The 20458-nt window shown below is 38.6% G+C and overlaps 2 protein-coding genes and 1 pseudogene across 2 annotated transcripts; all 3 read left to right on the top strand.

Annotated features, from left to right (window-relative positions):
* Positions 1–520: 520 nt before the first annotated feature.
* On the top strand, positions 521–7470 carry LOC112019854 (receptor-like serine/threonine-protein kinase ALE2). Its single transcript, XM_024052400.2, has 8 exons — positions 521–948; positions 1997–2437; positions 2737–3108; positions 3867–4076; positions 5604–5975; positions 6134–6377; positions 6460–6607; positions 6785–7470. The coding sequence occupies exons 1-8, from the start codon at positions 915–917 to the stop codon at positions 7160–7162; spliced, it is 2199 nt and encodes a 732-aa protein (XP_023908168.1). The 5' UTR covers positions 521–914; the 3' UTR covers positions 7163–7470.
* A 720-nt stretch (positions 7471–8190) lies between these two features.
* LOC112019860 (pectinesterase inhibitor) lies at positions 8191–9293 on the top strand. The gene has a single exon (XM_024052406.2). The coding sequence runs from the start codon at positions 8244–8246 to the stop codon at positions 9081–9083; it is 840 nt and encodes a 279-aa protein (XP_023908174.1). The 5' UTR covers positions 8191–8243; the 3' UTR covers positions 9084–9293.
* Positions 9294–14090: 4797 nt separating this feature from the next.
* LOC136070880 (vicilin-like seed storage protein At2g18540) lies at positions 14091–16489 on the top strand (annotated as a pseudogene).
* Positions 16490–20458: the final 3969 nt, after the last annotated feature.

Below are 20458 nucleotides of genomic sequence, written 5' to 3'. Positions count from 1 at the left end.
AAAATTTCGGTATATTTTTTTACAATTTAATAATTATAAGTTTATAACTAAATAAACTAAATAAATTAAAAAAAGAGTCTTGACAAACCAACTCTAAGGTATTTAAGAGTAAATTATATTACTCTATATTTTATAGATCAAAGGTGAAAATTTCACTATTTTTTATAATTCAAAAATTATAATGAAAAGCGGAGAATAAAGTTGCTAATTGAATTACAATTGTGGAATAGAATTTTGAATAATGTAACACACACATATATGTATATATATATGAGTTTCTGTTTAAATTAAAATTAAAATTTATAAAAATTAAATATTTCCATACCCATAATAAATAAAAAAGTAAGTACTTTATTTTAATTTTTAATTTTTACCGTTAATTTGTTCTTATTCGTTTTCGTTAACGGCACACGTAAATAAAAGCCTGTGCGCTTCGCTGCTTTCTGACACGTCCAAATAAAAAAAGAAAGAAAAAAAAGCCTGAAAACAAAAAATTATAAAAAGCAAAAAAAAAAAAGAAAAAAAAAAAAGGCTTCTGGAGCTCTGATAACAGAGTGAACTCAACGACATCTCCACCAACAGTCACCAAAAAAAAAAACAAACCTTTCTCTCGGAGCTCGAGAGTTTTAATTAATTTCTTTAGTTTTTTCAAACTGAGCCTCTCCGATTCCTACTCAGTAATGACGAGTTTGACTCTGAGTCCACTGTTCCGAGTTTCGATTCTCGTTATATCTCCGCCGTTGGATCCTCCTCCGTTTACGGCCACAAATTGTTTCAGCTCCTAGTAGTGTTGTTGTTGCTTTATTTAAACTCAAAAAGTTTGTTCATGCTCATTTGGTTCTTCACAGTTTGATCTCGCCGTTGATTCCCATCGAATCTCACAGATCTGAAACGCTTAATCAACGGCGTCGGTGATGATGTCGGTGCTCGCTGTTTCCATCACTACCGGTAATTCTTTATTTGCGTACTTTAAATTTTCAATTCCGTTTCAGTGTTTTCTTAGCGGCTCCGTTTTTCGCTGCTGAGAAAATGTGCGAAACGAAAATTTTGTACCTTTATATATACATATATATATGCTTAAGCTTAGCGAAATCGAGTGTGTGTGAGAGAGAGAGAGACTCTAAATAATTTGGATTAGGTTTAGTGGAGCTGTGGTTTTGTAATTTCAGGCTCCAAATTATATAGTTAAAAACCTTAGAGTTTACTTGCTACTAAAAAGTATTCATCGTTTTCTAATTGGAAACTGAAAATACTAACATGGAAAAAAAAAAAAAAAGAAGAAGCGAAATTGACGCATAAATTTCACTACTTTATTGATTTTTCACTGGAAATGAAGAGAACTTGCTTGAATTGGTTGGCTATGGTTGTTAGTGTTGTGGCTTTGTTGAGTTGTATAAATTATGTAACAATTAATTGTACAATTCTTATTGTTTAGTTGTGTAAAAAACGAGAAATTGAAAATAATATTCAAAAAAATTAATTATTAAATATTTAGTTCTTGCTAGTCATAAGCCAATGAGTTGAATTAGGCTTGGTTGGATAGTTACATTGTTTTATATCTCCTAGTATTGTAAAGTATCTAATAACTTATGGTATTTGAAATTCTTTTATTTTGTGAAAGTAAAAAAAAAAAAAAAAAAATCCTTTTATATTCGTGTAATATTTAGCAACCAAATGAAACAATAGGCTTGTTATAAGATCCTTTTTGTGTGTGTGTGAAATTTTCACAAGATGCTGGACTTTTTGTGTGTGCGAGTGTTTTAAATGAAATTCACACAGGATGTTGAAGTTTGGTGTGCACGTGTGTGCGTGTTCTTTGTAGGATTTTCGGAGCAAACGTATATGAGCATTCTGATACGCGCTTAATTTGTTGCATAAGCACTGGTTGTGTGAATTATTAATATTTTATGGAATAAAGAGCTTATGTTAAAACGATAGCTGCTATGGCCTCCATTTTCTCAGTAAATTGAATGTTGATATTGAACAAATGTTGCAGGAGGATTCGACAAACCTCGACGGTTGTTGCTGAAATGGTTTCTTTTTATATTTTATGTGATATCCATCGTCTATGCTGATGTACCCAGGAGTCTATTGGAAGCCCCTTCAGTATATCCAACTAGACCACCTCTGGCTGCACCTGCTATTCCCGATCTGCCTCTGCCAGCTGACCTTCCTCCGTCCCATAAACCTCAACATAAGCATTTTTCTCCACGTGGTGCACCCACAATTGCTTTATCACCAGCCCATACTCCTTTTTATGGCCCACTGGTAACTTCTACTCACCCCCCTACAAGTTCACATCTATCAAAACCATTAATGAAGAGGAATAGTTTAGCACCGCCTATTGCTGGTTTTGAGAATATTTCCCCAACAGAGGCTGGTGCTGGTGTGGTTCCTTCTGGTTTGCCTCAGCCACCATTATCTCCTTATGCATCCAGTAAGTTATATTCTCAATCGATATATATATAATCTTGCTCTTCTTTGATTTTTCTATCAGATGTTGAGCAACTCTTCCATGGAAAAAGTGGGATGATCCTATAATGTATTAAATTTTCTTCTTAATATATAATTTTTAATTTGTTTCCTCCTTACTTTACCAAGTTTATGGTGGCACATTGAATGATCTGCTTGGCTTCATAATTGAGTCATATTTAAAGTTTCCTGGTTCTGGTCTTATCAATCTTGTAGTTAGCACGGTCCTTTGATTAACATATATGCTTATTATTATTCTGCCAGACTGTTGCAAACCAGACATGGTATTGAAGCGAGGGACTCGAGGCTGCCACTGTGTGTATCCGATACAGCTAGACCTTCTCCTTTTAAATGTCTCCCAAAATCCTAGTTGGAATGTGTTTCTAAATGAACTAGCTTTGCAACTTGGATTGGAAGTTTCTCAAATAGAGCTGATCAGCTTTAATGTAGTCAGCTTATCAAGGTTGAATATTTCAATGGATATAGTTCCACTCAAGGGAATCAGTTTCTCTGCAAGTGAGGCATATGCAATAAACTCTTCGCTTGTCATGCATAAGGTTCATGTAGACCCTACATTAGTGGGTGATTATAAACTTCTCAATTTGACCTGGTTTCAGCCTCCACCGCCTGCTCCAGGTAATTCTTACAAGGCATATAATGCTTTAAGGAATTTTTGAACCAATGTATTCTTGCCTCCACTGAGCATTTAGTATATCAACAGTGACAGAATCATTGCTTATGCTCATGGCTCCTGATTGCTGTTACTGTTTGAGAATTTGGCTCTGAACTTAGTACTTTTTTATTTGTACCACTCAGACAAATTAAAGAGAGAGAGAGAGAGAGAGAGAGAGAGAGAGAGAGAGAGAGAGATAAATTTAAAAATGGTGATGACTGGTTTGGTGGCTGAACTTATTAAAAATTAGGATTTTGTCCATGTAATGTCTTGTCTTCCTACTTCTTCCAAATCCAAACTTCACACAGCTGCTGATTTTTAGAGATATATATATATATATATTTTCTTTCATATAACATAAATGCAATATGTGTGTGTGTGTGTGTGTGTGTGTGTGTGTGTGTGTGCATATGTACAAATTAATTTTTCCGTTTTTCGCCAAAAATGAGTTAATAATAATCAGTTGCTCAAATTGGTAAGCTAAGAATAACTTTTTTATGTTGTCTTGGGGGTTGAATGTGAAGAAAATTGTTAAAATATTGATTTTGAAAATTAATCCTGACTTCCTCTTGCTATGTTTATAATTAGTTTTGACTTCCTTGGTATGTCTCATTTACACACTTAAATAACTTCTTTGGCTCTAATATTATGTTTGATGACTGGTCTATAGAATGTAACCCTGTTCTATGAATATTGACATTGTTTTGCATGTGATACACAGCTCCTCTAGTCGCTATGTCACCTGTGGAAGCCCCACATAAGTTACCAACTGCTAAACCACTCAGTACTTCAAACGGAGGGAGGCATTCAAATTTGATCATTATTATTGTTATTGGCACTGGTATACTGTTCATAGCCATTATATCTGTGCTTGTACTTTGTTTATGCACAAACCGCTCAGGGAAGACTAAAGCATCTCCTGTAGAAACTGGTATTTATCTCGAATCTTATGTCATACATCTTACACTGTCTTTATGGTTTACTTCTCTTCTAATAATCATAACAGTAACTCTGTAACAACTTGCTAGTGGTAGAATGTGTAAACCCTCATGTAGATCAGCTTCTGACAATGCCTTAAAAGTTTGCATCGGTGAAGGCATGCTTGCCTTTGATTCCTGTTTGCAGAAAAATGTTTCTGCTACTTGGTTTGCCAAAGGTTGCCTCATGGTTTTAAGTTTTAACCCTTAGAAAAATTAACTGTATGTTCTCCTAAGCTAGGAAGCACGGGTGCGTTTTGGGACTCGGGTGCGGGTGCGGGTACGGGTGCGGGACTCGGCAATTTTTGAAAAAGGTGGGTGCGGGTGCGACGGGACTCGGCGATTAAAAAATTATTAAAAATATTTTTATTTATATTTTTAATATATTACTAAGCATACTTTTTTACATTATATACACATATCCCAAATTTAAGAGTAATAGAAGATAATAATTAAAATATAATATTCCTAAATTAAATAAAACCCATAAGATTAATCCTTTTTTCTTTTATTCTCTACATTCACCTGCCACAGCAAGTCAACAACACATCTAGTCTCATCAAAATATTAACTTTACCTTTTATTTATTTTTTATTTTATTTCCCCAAAGCTTTTGGTCTCATCAGAGGGTCAACCTTATCTTTTATTTATTTATTATTTTATTTCCCCAAGCCTTTTATACCAAACCTTTTAAAAAAAATCTTTATACCAAGTTAGACTCAGCCATTTCCTTCTGGGTATTTTTTCTTCTACTTCCCGTTAGTCTCTGACTCTTTCTTACCCAACCATCTCCGCCTCTCCTCTCTGTCCCCTTCCCAGTTCATACCTTTTCTTCTTTTAAACTTTCTTTTGTTTTCTTAAGCCAGTCCGAGCACACCGCAAACTCGCAGAGAGGGAGAGCACAGAGAAGAGAGATGAGTTTCGGCCGATACGGCCGAAACAGCCTGAATCGGCCCGAGTTGAGCCGCGTCGGCGCGAGTCGGCTTTGCCACGTGGCCCGACGCGGCACGGACGCGCGGTCAGCGGCGTCCGACGCGCGTCGCCGGTGCGGCGCCGTAGGCGCCGCGTCCGTGCTTTCCAGCTCCTAAGTCCTAACCCCTGTGGTCTTGGGTTTGAGCCCCACAGTGGGCGATTGATTATGACAATTTTTACTTATTAGAAAGCAAATTAACAGTATGTAACATTGTTATGTCGGCATAGCTTTAACAAATTTCAACTTATTTTGTTCAAGATTTGATTAATAAAGATGGCTTTATGGAATATAACGCCATTGGACACGTCAGACTAAAACAACTTAGCAGCTGAAGAATAGACTTAGAAGCTCTTTGATAAATGATGAAAGCCTGAAACACCAATACAGATACTTGAAGTGGATTTGGTTTTAATTGATACTGCATGACTATTTTGGTTTAAGTTTTTCATGAAACCTTTTGTTCATCTCTTCTTTTCAATCAGTGGTTTTTTCTTTTCTTCTCCCTCAGAAAAGCCAAGGACGGTGAATACAGCTCCTACAGTAGGATCTCTTCCCCACCCAACCAGCACTCGATTTATAGCTTATGAAGAACTCAAGGAAGCTACAAACAACTTTGAATCTGCAAGCATACTTGGAGAAGGTGGGTTTGGTAGAGTTTTCAAGGGTGTCTTAAGTGATGGTACAGCTGTAGCAATCAAAAGGCTTACTAGTGGAGGGCAACAGGGGGATAAAGAGTTTCTAGTAGAGGTTGAGATGCTTAGCAGGCTGCATCACCGTAATCTTGTCAAACTTGTGGGTTACTATAGCAATCGTGACTCTTCACAAAACCTACTTTGCTATGAGCTTGTCCCAAATGGAAGCTTGGAGGCCTGGCTCCATGGTAATTTTTTTTTCCTGAGTCACAGATTCTACTGGCATTTTGAGTTTGATATTTCTCTTTCTACTGGAGTTTCTTTGAGTGGAAACTAAAACATAGAAGCAATTCCATTTGTAAAGTAGTTCTTGTATACAGTTGACATTGACTCTGATTTAACTCAGGTCCACTAGGAGTAAATTGTCCTTTGGATTGGGACACAAGAATGAAGATCGCACTTGATGCTGCAAGAGGACTTGCCTACCTGCATGAGGACTCACAGCCCTGTGTTATTCACAGAGATTTCAAGGCATCCAATATATTGCTTGAGAACAACTTCCATGCTAAAGTTGCTGATTTTGGGCTCGCTAAACAGGCGCCTGAAGGCAGAGCAAATTACTTGTCTACTCGAGTGATGGGCACATTTGGGTTAGATTCATTCTCTCCCATCCTTAACCTTGTTATTGCATATTTTAAATTGGTATTAAGATGGAGGCAAATTAATTTACAGGTATGTAGCTCCAGAGTATGCAATGACAGGACATCTACTCGTTAAAAGTGATGTCTACAGCTATGGGGTTGTACTACTTGAATTGCTGACAGGAAGGAAGCCTGTGGATATGTCACAGCCATCTGGACAGGAAAATCTCGTCACTTGGGTTAGTCTTATTGTTAAAGCAATCCTTTCTTCTTCTTTTTAAACTTCTATTTTAATAATCATTGTTTGTGGTTCCTTATTTTTTGCATTAGGCCTTTTATGATCTGATTGATTGTAATTTGTTATAGAATTATAATTCTGGACAGAAATCAAGACTAGTTAGTTGTATTGCTTGCAGGCCAGACCAATTCTTAGAGACAAGGATCGGCTGGAAGAGCTTGCTGATCCGAGTCTTGGAGGAAAGTATCCAAAGGAAGATTTTGTACGGGTTTGCACGATTGCTGCAGCTTGTGTTGCTCCTGAGGCAAGCCAACGGCCTACAATGGGTGAAGTGGTGCAGTCACTTAAAATGGTGCAGCGCGTCACAGAATATCAAGATTCCACATTAACTTCTTCCAACAACCGGCCCAACCTGAGGCAGTCGTCTACTACCTTTGAGTCTGATGGAACATCATCAATTTTCTCTTCTGGCCCTTACTCTGGTCTAAGCACCTTCGACAATGACAACATCTCAAGGACAGCGGTTTTCTCTGAAGATCTTCATGAAGGACGATGAAGACCTTAAAGGTAAGTTAGCTAGAAGTCTTCATTCAGTGTATAGTTTTTGACTGCCAAAAATCAACGATTTGAAGAGTGTTCCTGTTGGAGGCAGACATAAGGAACAAGATTTTTTGATGAGAATGGCATAGATTTTGTAATTGTGATTGGTGGGGGCTGGGAATGATGGGTGCTTTTGTGTTGTCCCTGGTGGAGAACCATTGTTCAGTTTTCCTCTAGGCAGTGTTTCTCCCTCTTGGATAAATTTTGTAAATATGCCTGGTAGCTTGTTTCATCAGATTGGCTATAAAGGGTTTTTTAATTTAATTCTCTCTTTTTTTTTTTTTTCGATCTACATTCTGAATCTGACGTGATATGCTGTTACTTTTCAGAGGTTTCGGTTCTTTCTTTATTTTTACCATGATGTTTATTCTGGAAAAAGAGAAGTTGCAGTTGATCAATTTCATTTATTTTAGAATCTTATTTTCTTGCGTACGGGCTTGGATATATTGGTATAAATTGTCAGTTTATTATTTTAGCTACTAAGAGATATATATCTCTCTGTTTAACACGTATATACTTGAGTTTACAGCATGATATAGTGTTAATGAATTGTCAGTTTATTATTTTAGTTAGTAAGAGATATATATCTCTCTTTAACACGTATGTACTTGAGTTTACAGCATGATATAGTGTTAATGGTAACAAAATCAGTAACTTATTTTACCTGGTCAAGCCTGGTTGTCTCTGTCTTGCCCTTTGTTCTCTGTATATGGTACATATTTTTCATAATCCTAACCTACTGAGGTGACGTTCTGGTCCAAATGCACAAGAAACTAACCTAAAGGGCAAAACTAAATGTTTCTAAATCGATCCATACGAAACTAGTATAACCTACAATCCTATTTTCAGTAAAGTTTGTATGACAATCCTAATTCCATGCATAACGATCCTCCTTTCTAAAACCCCACGTCCCACCCATCATTTGCTCCATTCCTTAAGTATCCTCTTTGCTTTCCTCCAAGAGAACATTATTTGCTCCATTCCTTAAAGTATCCTCCTTTGTCTCTCCTCTTTGCTTTCCTCCAAGAGAAAGGACAATGGAAGTCATCAACCACATTCTCCTCTTCATCTCCCTTTCTTCCCTTCTCCTCTCAGCAAATGCTGTTTGCGTACCTCGCAAGCACAGCGACTTTGCTGTCTCCACCAATCCATCCTCAGCCCCCGCCTTGCATCATGCAGATGTCTCAGTTCCATCCACGTGGGGTGTCTCCGGTTCAGTTGAAGCTAGACTGCCTCATGCAGATGTCTCAGCTGCGTTGGGTGTCTCCGGTTCAGTTGAAGCTAAATTGCCCCATGCAGATGTCTCAGCTGAAGTTAAATTGCCTCATGCAGATGTCTCAGCTGCAGCGGGTGTCTCTGGTTCAGCTGAAGCTGAAGTGTCCGGTTCATTCTCCCCCATTTTGCACTCTCAACCAACTGCAAATGTTAATCCTGCTGTCCACAAAGTTTGTGGCATAACTGAAGACCCTATCGTTTGTGCCACCACCATTATTCCATTCCTTAGTGGAGAGTTTGACCCAGCTTCCATCCTCGTGTCCGAGATTCAAGCAGCTATAAGCTTCACCAATAAAACCATTGCTAAGGCAAACGAACTTGCTACACACCATTCCACATCCAACTTCGAGTCCCAGTGCATAGAACAATGCCAAGAAAACTACGACAGTGCCCTCAACAATTTTCAAACTGCCTTGGTCGCCATTAAAGCACATGATGCTGGCCGTTTAAATAGTGTGCTTAGTGCTGCTATTACTGATGCTGACACTTGTAATGATGGTTTTAGCGATGCTGGGATACCCGGGTCACTTTTGGGTGAGGCCAATGCCTACATTCATTTGTTGGGTGCCATTTGCTTGGACATATCTACGTTGCTCCATTAAGCCAATTCATCAGGAGATCGTGTTGTACTATTGCTGGTCATTCATTATTTATGGCTAATGTTTGTTCTTATCATTGCAGTGCTACCTAAGGGGAATTATATTGGTAAATGAATACTTTAATATAATCTTCCTATTGATAGTACTACTTTTAAGGTTGTTGTAGACTTGTAGTGTTGCTTGGTTTCTTTGACGGTAATCAAAATCCATGTTCGTGGAATTGCACATGTTTGCTTAGCTGCATTATAGCAAAGATTAAACGAAGGCCTAGCACGCCTAAGCTACGAGATGGAGTAATCATTAGTTATATCATCGCCGTAAACACTATTTTTAGTTTTATATTTTAAAATCTAATCCATCCATATTGAATATGTGAAAATCTCCCCTTTCAAAAGTGGTTTTTCATAATTAACACTACAATTTTCTAAGTGGGTGCAATATAAAAAAGAAAAAGAAAAAGAAAAATTCAGATCTTTTGAAAATGCTGTCTGTTGTATAAAGTAATAAACCTATGCGTGTCTTGTGTCGTCTTAAAAGAAGGAAAGGTACATTTTAAGGCTCTCACAGCATATTTAGTAGAAAATAGAAGGATACAGGTTAGTTTCAATGCTTTAGAGCATCCCAGCAGGTTAGGCAAATTTTTATACTATTTGGACTATTAATAGTAACATTTATCTTTTACCTACAAACTTTTTCAAGTACATATTCTAACAGATTCTCTATCTTTTCTCCATCTCATTTAAATATTATTTCTTTATTCATTCTTTATTCTTTATTTTTTCTTCCTCTATTCATTCTCAATAAATATTTTTCAAAAAAAGTGTTACATCCACAATATTTTTTTGCTATACTTTCACAAGAATCATAACAAAATCTTATATGGAAAGTTGTTACTAGTTCTAATTTGAACCCACCACTGAAATTATATTTTCACTCACCAATATTAGCTAATTACTTAAAATTTATTGTGAAAATATTGTGAAAATATTGTGGTAGTATTTTTAAATTGTGATTTCTTATTCTTTGCCTTTTTTTCATCCATACGATTCTTCCTTTTTTTATTTATTTATTTTTCTTGCATTTTGTCCACCACACATGTATACCCATAGGATTCCTTCTTCTTCTTCTTCCTTCTTTTTTTTTTTTTTTTTTTTTCACTTGATTCCAAAACCTCCCTCTCTCTTTCTTTCTCTAGCTCTCTCATTTTCTACTTTTTTTTTTCTTGATTCCATAAATTCTCTAGCTTTCTGTGTGATACGTCTCACATAATCTTGCTTGCCTTTTGGTGTCATTATCTTCAAACACACATAGACACGCATGAAGAGAAAGGAGAAATCGCCATTGCTCCACCACACCGCCACCGCTGCTCCTCCTCCTCACTACGGAGTGCATGCAACCAGGGGTCATATTGGCTTCTTTTTTTTCCTTGTTCTTGATTAGTTGTTGTTTCTGATTTTAGATTTGTCAAATCGGCTTCTATTTTTTTTCTTAATCTTTTATTGTTCTATTTTTTTTTTTTTCTGTTCTTGATTTACTGTTGCTGTTGTTTTGATTTTAGATTTGTTGTTTAAATTATATCAGTTTTATGAGAGCAAGAATTTTTTTTGTTTTTATTGTTGTGGTTTGATTAATTTTAAGATTATGTTTTTGAGTTTGTATTTTGATTATGCTTGAGTTTAGAGATGTTTGAGAGAAAGATGGTTGTGTTTGTAGCCGTGAGGGGAGAGAGAAAGGGAGGAAAGAGAAAAAATTCTTTTTTTTTAATTCAACCGGTATTATTTTAAGGGGAAATATTCTTTAGATATGATACAGTGATTGCTATAGTGCTCTTTAGGCTTGGAGAGTTACTGTAGCAAATCTAAAAAAAAAATTAGAGTTGGAGAGACTGTTGGAGGGTTTTTTTTTTTTTTTTTTTTTGTGTGAACAGTGAATTTTTTGGAGAAAAATAGTTGGAGATGCTCTTAGCATACTAAGTTAACACAATAAGGGTATATGTTTAATTTTTGTCACATGTTTGCATCATGTTTGCTCTAGTGCACTAGAGCTAACCCTTACCCAAAATAGAAATGGCTAAACAGTTTAAGATTAAAGTTGAAATTTAGAAGTTTACCATAAAACTCTTTAGTGAACTATGTCACCATTGAATAAAATTAATAAATTGACATAAATACTCTTATTTTTTTTCAAAATGACACTTAATGACCCCATTCTAAGAGAGAGCGCATTAATAGATAATAATCTATATATCTATATCTATAATAATAATAATATAATAATAATAATAATAATAGGTGAAGCTGAGAGAAACTCAAATTAGAATTCCAAATTAGAGTTCCAATTTTGCGCCATGTGTCCTAAATTATTTATTCTTAAAGAATTTTATTTATTAATTTTAGAATCAAATGTGGGACCACATCATAAATATTCATCTAAGTGAGTTATTAAGTACAAAAATCAAAGAATCTAGAATAAATGAATTGCAAAAAAGAAAAAGAAAAGGTGTTTCACAATAATTTTAAAAAAAAATGGACAATTTACATTTTATACCTAATAATATGATTAATATCCTTACAAAATTTTTTTTAAAGAGTTAACAAACATACAAAAGACTATCAAAATGGTGATGTGCATGAAATATATACAATAAAATACTCACATATCTACATATTTAGCCTTACTTTCTATGTTATTTTGTGACTGATTATATAATATCTTTGTGTTGTAGATAACAAGGGTTTACATGCAAAGTGGGGCTAGGCCAATTGAATCAAGCCAATTTACATCCAGCCAGGCATGAATATTAAATTTAAGTCCAATTGGAGTAAGGAATCAAAGGAAATTTGCACCAAATCCAAGTCCAATTCGGATTAGGATTCCAGCCTGCACATCAGTTAGTATTTTCAGCATAACTTTCGGCTCAGATGTCCAATCGAGATGATTCAAGTTGGGCTGGAAAGTTAACTTAAAGGGCTACAACTTTGTAGTTTACCAGAAGCCCTAATTCTGACGTTAATGGGCCTAAATAGTCGGTTAAGTAAAGCCTAAAAGTCTGGGATTTTCTCCAAACGGGAATTCAACTTGTAATAGGATTCATTGACCTATTTAAAGGCTTTTTAGGGCAAAATTCGGGGGACGAGGCTAGTGCTAGGGCTGTGATGCAAAACAGAAAATTGGAGCAAGAGGCAGTGCCGCATGTGGCTTCTCTGTAGCTTTTCTCCATGATAGCATTGTGACTATTTCTTTCTCTATTTTATTTGTCTAGTTTAATGTTTAGTATTTTATTCTTTTGTTTTATTTCAATTACCATGAGTAGCTAAATTTATAATTAGGGTTGAGGATGAAACCTTGTTAAGGATTATTAGTAATATTTATGTGATTTGATTTTTCCCACAATAGTTGTTCTTTAATGATTTAAATTGTTCTTGCTTCATATCAATTGACTAAGATGGGATTCTAGATATGAGTTCAATCATGTTTTTCTCATGATTTAGGATTTGTCTTAATTAATTGAATGCTTGGTTTATTAATTCTTGATTATAAAATTGGATATTGTTTGTGATTTGTCTGTCAATGGATACAAGTTATGATTTGATTTTTAGAATTGAATATATCTTGTGATTTGTTTGGCTACGGATACAATTGATGATTTGGTTTTATACTTAAGAAGTGAAGAAGAACAAGCTTTTGATTTTTAAAATAAGGATTTTAATGAGGATATTTTCCATGATAGCAAGATTGATTTCTAGATTATCATGTAGTAAGTTGGGAAAAATTAATGATCATAAATATATGCTAGTATGACTTACAAGGCGGATTCCAAAACCTTAATTCCTTTCCCTTGATTGTTTTCATCTTTTTATTGCTTTATATCTTTTGCTTAGTTTAACTATTTGCTTAATTTTATTATTTGTTTAGTATATTTAATTTCAAAACAACCAATTTTTATTAAACTAGATTAGGATTAATTTGGTTAAGATTTGATTTAATTTTCCCACGTTCATTCAAGTCCCTGTGGGTTCGACCTTGTTCTTGTCAAACTATACTTCGGTACGGTTCGTACACTTGCGAGTATTTTAAAATTTCACAACAAATGGTATTTAAATTATATATGTAGGGGTAGGCATGACAGGCCCAGAAATGTATATTGGCCCGTGGGCCCTGTCTGAGGACACTTAATAGTCCGAAGACGAGTAAACGTTATCGTGAAAAGGCGCACCAGTGAATGAAGAAAGGGGTTTGGTCATGAGGGTCCAGGAAGGAGGTCCAAGGACAAATGCCACCTCGGCTTAATAGAGCAAAGGTTAGAAGGGTGGGCCTGCCTCTAAGAGCAGCGTTCTGGACGGTTCTATTGGTAAGGACAAGCATCAGGAAGGGATAAGACAATGGGAAAGTAAGAAATATATAAGAGAAAGCTACTGCCACCGTATTAAATGCTCTGTAGCTAACTCTCTGGCTGCATTAATGTGGAGTGATACCTGAACAGTGATATTCAGCCTTACAGCTACCTCTAGAAAAACTTCAGGAAAGTGCTAATGGGACAAGGATAAAAGTTAGACATTTGATCAACACGTGAATAGCTGAGATGGAGCGAAGAAGGGTAGGGTCTTCTACAAAGAGTTCTTGATCCGTAGATGCCTCAAGAATGAGGCCGAGGCATAATTTTCAGGTATCTGACTTTTGCTTCTTGCAAGCTTGAGTTAGTGATTTATGGCAGTCTCTTTCTTATTTTTAGAATAGCTTCTATTTCCATGCATTGAGTCATTTAAGGTTATGCTAGGCACTCGGACCAAAAAGGGAAAATAATGAGGTACAAATAATGGAGCCTCTCCATTGAATCCATTTCACGGTATATTTGGTAGTTAAAAACCCTAAAAGTGAATATAGTAATACACCCTTTAAAATCAGTTATAGTTCCTTATTTGCTTGAGTATAATTTTAAATGATACATGCACCCTAATTCATGAAAACTAAATCTGAATCATGAAATGGATCCTCTCCATTTCAAGACAAATGGCGAAGACCCTTTTCCCAAACAATGAGGCACGTGTCATTGTTTTTTAAAGCATCCCATGTCAAGGTTCATCAAAAATTTGAATTTGGATTTCACATTATTTGAGAAATTTCGTCATTCATAGTTTGACAAATTCTTAGTAATCTGCTTTACTCTGGGATAACCTTATGGCATAGATTTTGCTGCACTGGGTATGACCTTTTAGACTTCTAAAATTTTGCATATCACCATAATAATTGCTGTTATCTTTAAGTAAGATTTAGAATCCAGTGTAATCTTTTTATTAAAAAATGTTTTATTGCAGGGAAATTCAGATGATAACCATTCACCCATAGATAAGAGGAGCGGGTTACATAACGTGGAATTCCCTGGAAGGATTTCTCAAGAGGTGGTTATAGTCTTGGGAAGGAAGAGTGTTTGATGGGGAAGCTTTCTGGAAAGAGCACCTGGTAAGCAAGGAGACAATTTTGAACCGGTTCGTAAGAGCAATCGTGTCCCAAAGATGCGTGTACTTGATGGGGGAATTTGGTGATGATGAGGAGGATGATGAGATTTGCTGCCTGGAGAAGCTTAGAACTTCAAAGAACGCAGGATATAAAGAAGATGCTGAAGAATTAAGCAAGAAACATCGGAAACTTTCAAGGGTCTCTAATGTGGAAAATGTTGGCTCATCAAGATCGAGCAAAGATGGTAAGAGGTCCAAATCAGATATAGTATCTGAGGACACAGGTTATGAGGAAGATGAAAAGTCATGATCTGATGGTGAACTTGAAGTTAAGAAAATGAAGAAGCAGAAAAAGGAATCTGTTGATTCTTTAATGGATAATAAAAGGGAAATGACTCTCATAATGCGTCAATGGGCCCTTCAGTCAAGCAAAGATTCAGCAACTGGTACAAGTGTAATTGAGTTTCCAAATGGATTGCCCCCTGCCCCATCAAGAAGTGAGCATTTGCATCTGTTTTACGTTCTTACATTTTGAGCTTATTGAATTCTATAGTAGGCATTACTAATTGCAATTTCCACCTTTATTGTGGTTTTTATTGATTCCAGAGCAAAAGGAGAAACCTTCAGAACTAGAGCAGCAACTTAAGAAAGCTGAGGCTGCTCAGAGAAGGCGAATGCAAGTCGAGAAGGCTGCTTGGGAATCCGAGGTTTGTTTTTGTGTTATTCTATTTCACTGTTTGTCCTCCTTATTTATATCTTATGTAAGAAGTCATAGAAACATTTCTGTTTGGATTGAATCTTGTAGGCTGAGGGTATCAGAAAAATTCTTGGTCAAGAGTCTAGCAGGAAAAAACGGGAAGATAAATTTAAAAAGCGCAAGGAAGAATTGGCACAGATATTGCTTAATGTTGGATGAACTTTCTCTCTTTCTCGATCTGGTTTTGATATAAAGCTATTCTGTTAATTGTTGTTACAATATTCTTTTATAGGGGAGGGTTGCCAATGCTATGATGCTTCCATCTAACACCGTTAGGTTGGTAATGGGTCCTACTGGGACTGTATTGAAGTTTTCCGAGGATATAGGTCTGCCTAGTATATTTGACTCTAAACCTCACAGGTATAATCTCCTCCGTTGTGCATTGAAAGTTACACATGACAATTCATATCAGCGTGCTTAATACTTGGTATTTCGAATTACATCAATGTTCTTTGCTGATGGCTTGAAAACCTTTTTTGTTCTGGATTTGCAGTTATCCTCTTCCGCGTGGAAAGTGTGCTAGTCCCTCTTGTAATAACCCACACAAATATCGAGATTCTGAGTCTAAGGTTCCTTTTTGCAGTCTCCAGTGTTACAAGGCTATTCAACAAAAGATGCTGGCTGAAACTACCTGCTGATGTTGCTTAATTAGCTTTTAACTTAAATGGTTCCACCTTACTAAGTAGGATCAAGGTGAAGAGTGGGGTTCTCGGTTTAACCACCCACCCGGTGTGAGTGTAAATGACCCAAAAAAGAAGAAGAAAAGAAACTACCTACTAATGTTGCCGAGAATATTGTAGGCAGCTTGATGCATTTAGGGAGTCCTAGTCAGCTATATTGTATTCGGAGATTGGTGAAAAGTCATAATTTTTGGTGAAAAGTCATTGCGTTGAGCCAATGATACAAAAAGTGAGTTATCCGTCATCATTTGGTTGGTTCTCTGACTTTGTTGTGTTTTGTAGTTTGCTGTAAGAGTCTTCTTCTTTTTAGATCCAAATGGAAGAGTTAGGACTTGAGAAAGAGTGGTCATCCAAATCAGAGGAAGGTTAGGATTTAGGAAAGAGAGCGGTCGTGCAAATCAGGAAGGCTTGTCTAATTGTAATATCTATTATTACCTTCTTCCATGGAATAATAGCAGCAAGAGCAGGACCACTCTTTGTAGTACTTAAATAGATTCAAAAGTCATTCTTATGAAAGTTTAATAATCTTCTTAAAAGCTCAGTTGTCTCCAACATTGTGTTTGGACGGATGGGGGAGGAGAGGGAGTAGGGGAAAGGGATTACTCCAAATTCCAAAACACAAGTTTGCATGAAAATGTAAAATTACTCTTTACACCTTCTAACTTGACAAAAATGATATTAAGTTATTTAATAGTCATTAATAACGAACATTTGACAAAAACAAATTTCCCAAAGAGAAAGTAAGTACTAAGTAGGGATAGTAACAGGGCGAGCCCCATCTCCTTTTATGGTTTGGAAAACATTGGTAAGATTCGAATAGGTTTGGATGAAAGCAGTTTAATGACATTTTGCCATTTTTAATCAGGTTGAGAAAGAGATATAAATGTGTTTGGGATATATCATCATTGAATATGTATAAAAAAGTAAATAATAAATAAGATATGTATAAAAATTAAATTTGTAGGGACCGGGTTTGAGCACTTCTACTGTTGAGTGAGTAGACTCAAGTCCAGCTAGCCTAATACAATGAATTTGTAGAGAGCGGGTTCAAGAATTAGGCCCCAGCAGGTGGGTAGTGGGCGGTGAAGCGTTCGCCACCATTCGCCACCGTCAGACATCAGCGGATCAAGATCGTCCTCCAAGATCTGTCCTCGGCATCGGTCCGAGGAGCTTGACAGCGGTCTCTCTTGGGGGAATCATCCCCCACTTGCCTCATTTGTATCTTCCCCTTATATAGTCCTTTTCTCTAACCTCTTTCTTCCACTTGTTGATCATCCATGCCCCCTCCTCCTGACTGCCCGTCCTATCAGCCGCTTTACCAGTCCTTCTGTGAGTTGCGGCGACCGAGGCAACCTTATTCAGAGGTCACATCACCATTAATGTGGCTAGAGGGTTAGGTGAGCGCACTTAATGCGGAGGTGACAATTCATCCTGAACTTGCTCTTCCACCGAGTTGCCATGGCTAAAGTGTTGGGCTCGGTTGGCCGAGGACAAGGTCATCCTCGACAGGATTCCTGGCGATTTAGGCTTTCGTACTTCTCCCTCGGGCCTTCCTTCTTCCTCGGCATGGGCCTTGGGCCAGATATAAAATGGATCGGGATTGCCAAGTTCTTAGGCCCCACAATAGCCCTTCAAAATCCTGTTATCCGTATCCTCAGACGGGGAGGAGGATTTTGACATCCTCGGGCCTTCGTTGTGGCTCGCCCAACCTTGGCCTACGTTAGCGTTGGAGTTTTTTCGCTTGCCCAATGCACGTATCTGACGCCTCGATATGCGGCACGCACCCGCATTAAATTCTGGCGACTCCATACTCCCCACGTTCCGCGGTGTGATGGTAATCAATCGGTGGGGGTTCTCTGCCTTTATGGGCGGGAAACTCCGCCTGGTTGTCTTTTATTGAGGATATAAATACTCATTTGGACCGATTCGCCTCCTTACCTTTGCTTTCAAGAACTCTGGCGCACATACTCTGAATCCGGTCAAACCTTTAACTGCACTTAGCATCCTTTTCCAGCACAAAAAGCCTGTCCAAGGAGCTTTTCCTCATTTTTGTAAGTCTTCCTTTCTCTCTATAGTTCAAATTTTCTCTTTGAGTCTTCTATTTCCTGTGCCCTTTCTTGAGTCCCTTAGCCGTTGTTAGGGATGGGTAGGTTTAAGAAGTTAGTTGAGTCTGAGGAGGTGATGGAGAAATTCATCACCGATTATAAGATATCTAGTAACGTGGGCTTGAGGTACTGTGAGGAAGGGGAATGGTATATTAAGAGGAGAGAGGGCGAAGTTGTGATTCCCATAATCGCATTTTTAGAAGGGGGTATGAGAATCCCTATGGGGCCGGTAACGTGTGACTACCTCAGACATTTTCGGCTGACTCCCACCAGTGCGCCGTTAATGTGTTTAGGATATTGGGGTGCGTAGACGCGTTGAATGAGAAGATGGGGCTGAGGTTAACCCACCATAACGTAAACTGGTGCTATAACCTCCAACACCTGAAGGGTAAGTCCTACTACATGAAGATGAGAGACGATATAGTTCGGCTTATCCAGTGCCTCCCTGAGTCTAGCAAGGGGTTAAATCTGGACTTCCTTATTGTGTCAGGGGAGTAGCACGACAGCCTTCATTGCCCGACAGAAGAGGGAGAGCCAGGTAGGGCACTCAGAGTAGAGGAGGGCTGACAAGCCATGTTTTCGTAATTTGCTTCATAATTTGTACTGTTTGGTTGCTGATTAGCATATACTTTCTCTTTTGTAGATCTACACACCTTTGAACAACATTTTCACCTGGTCCATAAAGAGGACCTGGAGTTTGTTTTCAGGGCGGAGATTTTCGTGAACGAGGCCGACGATTAAGTTAGGGCTGCTCACAAGATCCTCGGGTACGATCCGACCCAGAAGTCTTTCCCGACTCTGAAGCACGTGATCAGGGCTCGCGATCCTCGGCTTCGACAAATTACTGTGGTAGAGCACGGGTTCGCGTTTTCTGAAGGATCTTCCATCCCAGAGGGTGTCCTATTGGTCGGTTCTTCCTCGTCCCATCAAGTTGTGGAGGTTGAGGGAGGAAGTTTGGAAAGGGAGGGAGAAGTAGTTGATCTGGGCTTGTCCGAGGACGAATTTGGTGTATTCGACCAAGCCCATCTGTCCGAGGATCCCTCTTTGTTTGAAGCGGATCCTTTGCCTTCGCGGATTGCTACTCCGACTGAAATGGGTTTCAAGAGACGACCCCAAACCAGCTTGCTTGATTTGCTCGAGGGCCAGCCAGGGAAGGACATGCCGAGGGAGTCACAACCTAAGCCTCATACACCTCCACCCAAGCTTCCTCCTGCCCCATCTAAGCCTTTGCCGGCGCAGACCAGGTCATCCTCCACTTTGTCAATCTCAGACCCTTGGCTCAAGCCCACCGATCTGAAAAGAAAGAGGCCTTCCAAGGGCAAAGACCCAGTAGATGAGGGGAGATCTCATTCCCCCCAAGGGAAGATGAAGTCCACCGACCTTCCAAGCAGCTGAGGATTAGTGGCCAGGGTAAGGGGAAAGAGGTCATTCAGCAGTCCGAGCCCCAGGCCTGGCTACTCGCCGCCATGCTTCACGGGAAGCCTTTGATGGACGACGCAACCCTCAGGGACTTCCAAGGGTGTGAGGGGGCTCGCGTAGCCGACGCTCTGGGGAGGTCTCTGTTTCTCCCCGCCGACATGGCTGAGATGGAGGACATGAGGAGGCAGGAAGTTGCCCGTAACCTTAAGAGGTACTTGGGCATGGTATGCCTTCTGATACTTGTTCTTTCGTTTGAATCTTATTGCTCAGCACCCAACTTACGGTGTATTTGTTTTGGTTGGCAGGCTATTCAGGCCATTTTTAGGCTGGAGGAGGAGACTGATAACCAGGATAAAGTCGCGAGTCAGGAGTGCGACAAATACCTGAAGGCTGCAAATACCCTTAGGAGATCTGAGGCAGATTTCAAGAAGGCGAGGGAAGACTTGGAGGAGATGAAGAAGGCCAGAGACAATGCGATATCTGACCTAGTCGGTGCCATGAAACAGGTTAAGGATTAGACGTCGTGCTTGCGCGATGCCGACGATCAGCTGCAGGTTGCCAAAGAGCATATTGCTGACCTGAAGCAGAAGTTGGCCGAGGCGATAAGGGCCAAAGGCGTTGCCGAGTACGCCAGGGACAAGGCCCTAAGGGCTAAAGAAGAAGCCGTGTTCAAGAGAACAGATGCTGAGCGCTCTATAGAGCAAGCGGAGGAAGAGGCCTTTGCCGAGGGAGTGGCTAAGACTGAGGCTGCCCTCAGGGCTCAAGTCCCTGAGGTATACATGCTTTACTGCTCCCAGACTTGGACTGAGGCCTTCAACCAAGTCGGGGTCGAGGCCTCGTCCAAACTCAGGAAGGCTGAGAGAGTGTGCTATGCTCCTGCAATTTGCGAGATTGCTTCCGTCGCCTCCGAAGCGGGCTTTGACTTACGAGCAACAGATGGAAGCCAGGCCAGTGCCACCAA

Source organism: Quercus suber, unplaced genomic scaffold, assembly GCF_002906115.3.
Source record: "Quercus suber isolate HL8 unplaced genomic scaffold, Cork oak 2.0 scaffold_267, whole genome shotgun sequence".
NCBI classification, from domain to species: Eukaryota; Viridiplantae; Streptophyta; class Magnoliopsida; order Fagales; family Fagaceae; genus Quercus; species Quercus suber.
Note: the sequence above shows the minus strand (reverse complement) of the source record. Positions and strands in the feature narration are given on the sequence as shown.

Bases quoted from the DNA above. Each gene is read 5' to 3' on its own strand.
- LOC112019854 (XM_024052400.2), top strand. From the start codon at position 915: ATGATGTCGGTGCTCGCTGTTTCCATCACTACCG. The intron at 3,109-3,866 runs GTAATTCTTACA...TGTGATACACAG, and splicing joins GCCTCCACCGCCTGCTCCAG to CTCCTCTAGTCGCTATGTCA. The intron at 6,608-6,784 runs GTTAGTCTTATT...TATTGCTTGCAG, and splicing joins AGGAAAATCTCGTCACTTGG to GCCAGACCAATTCTTAGAGA.
- LOC112019860 (XM_024052406.2), top strand. From the start codon at position 8,244: ATGGAAGTCATCAACCACATTCTCCTCTTCATCTCCCTTTCTTCCCTT.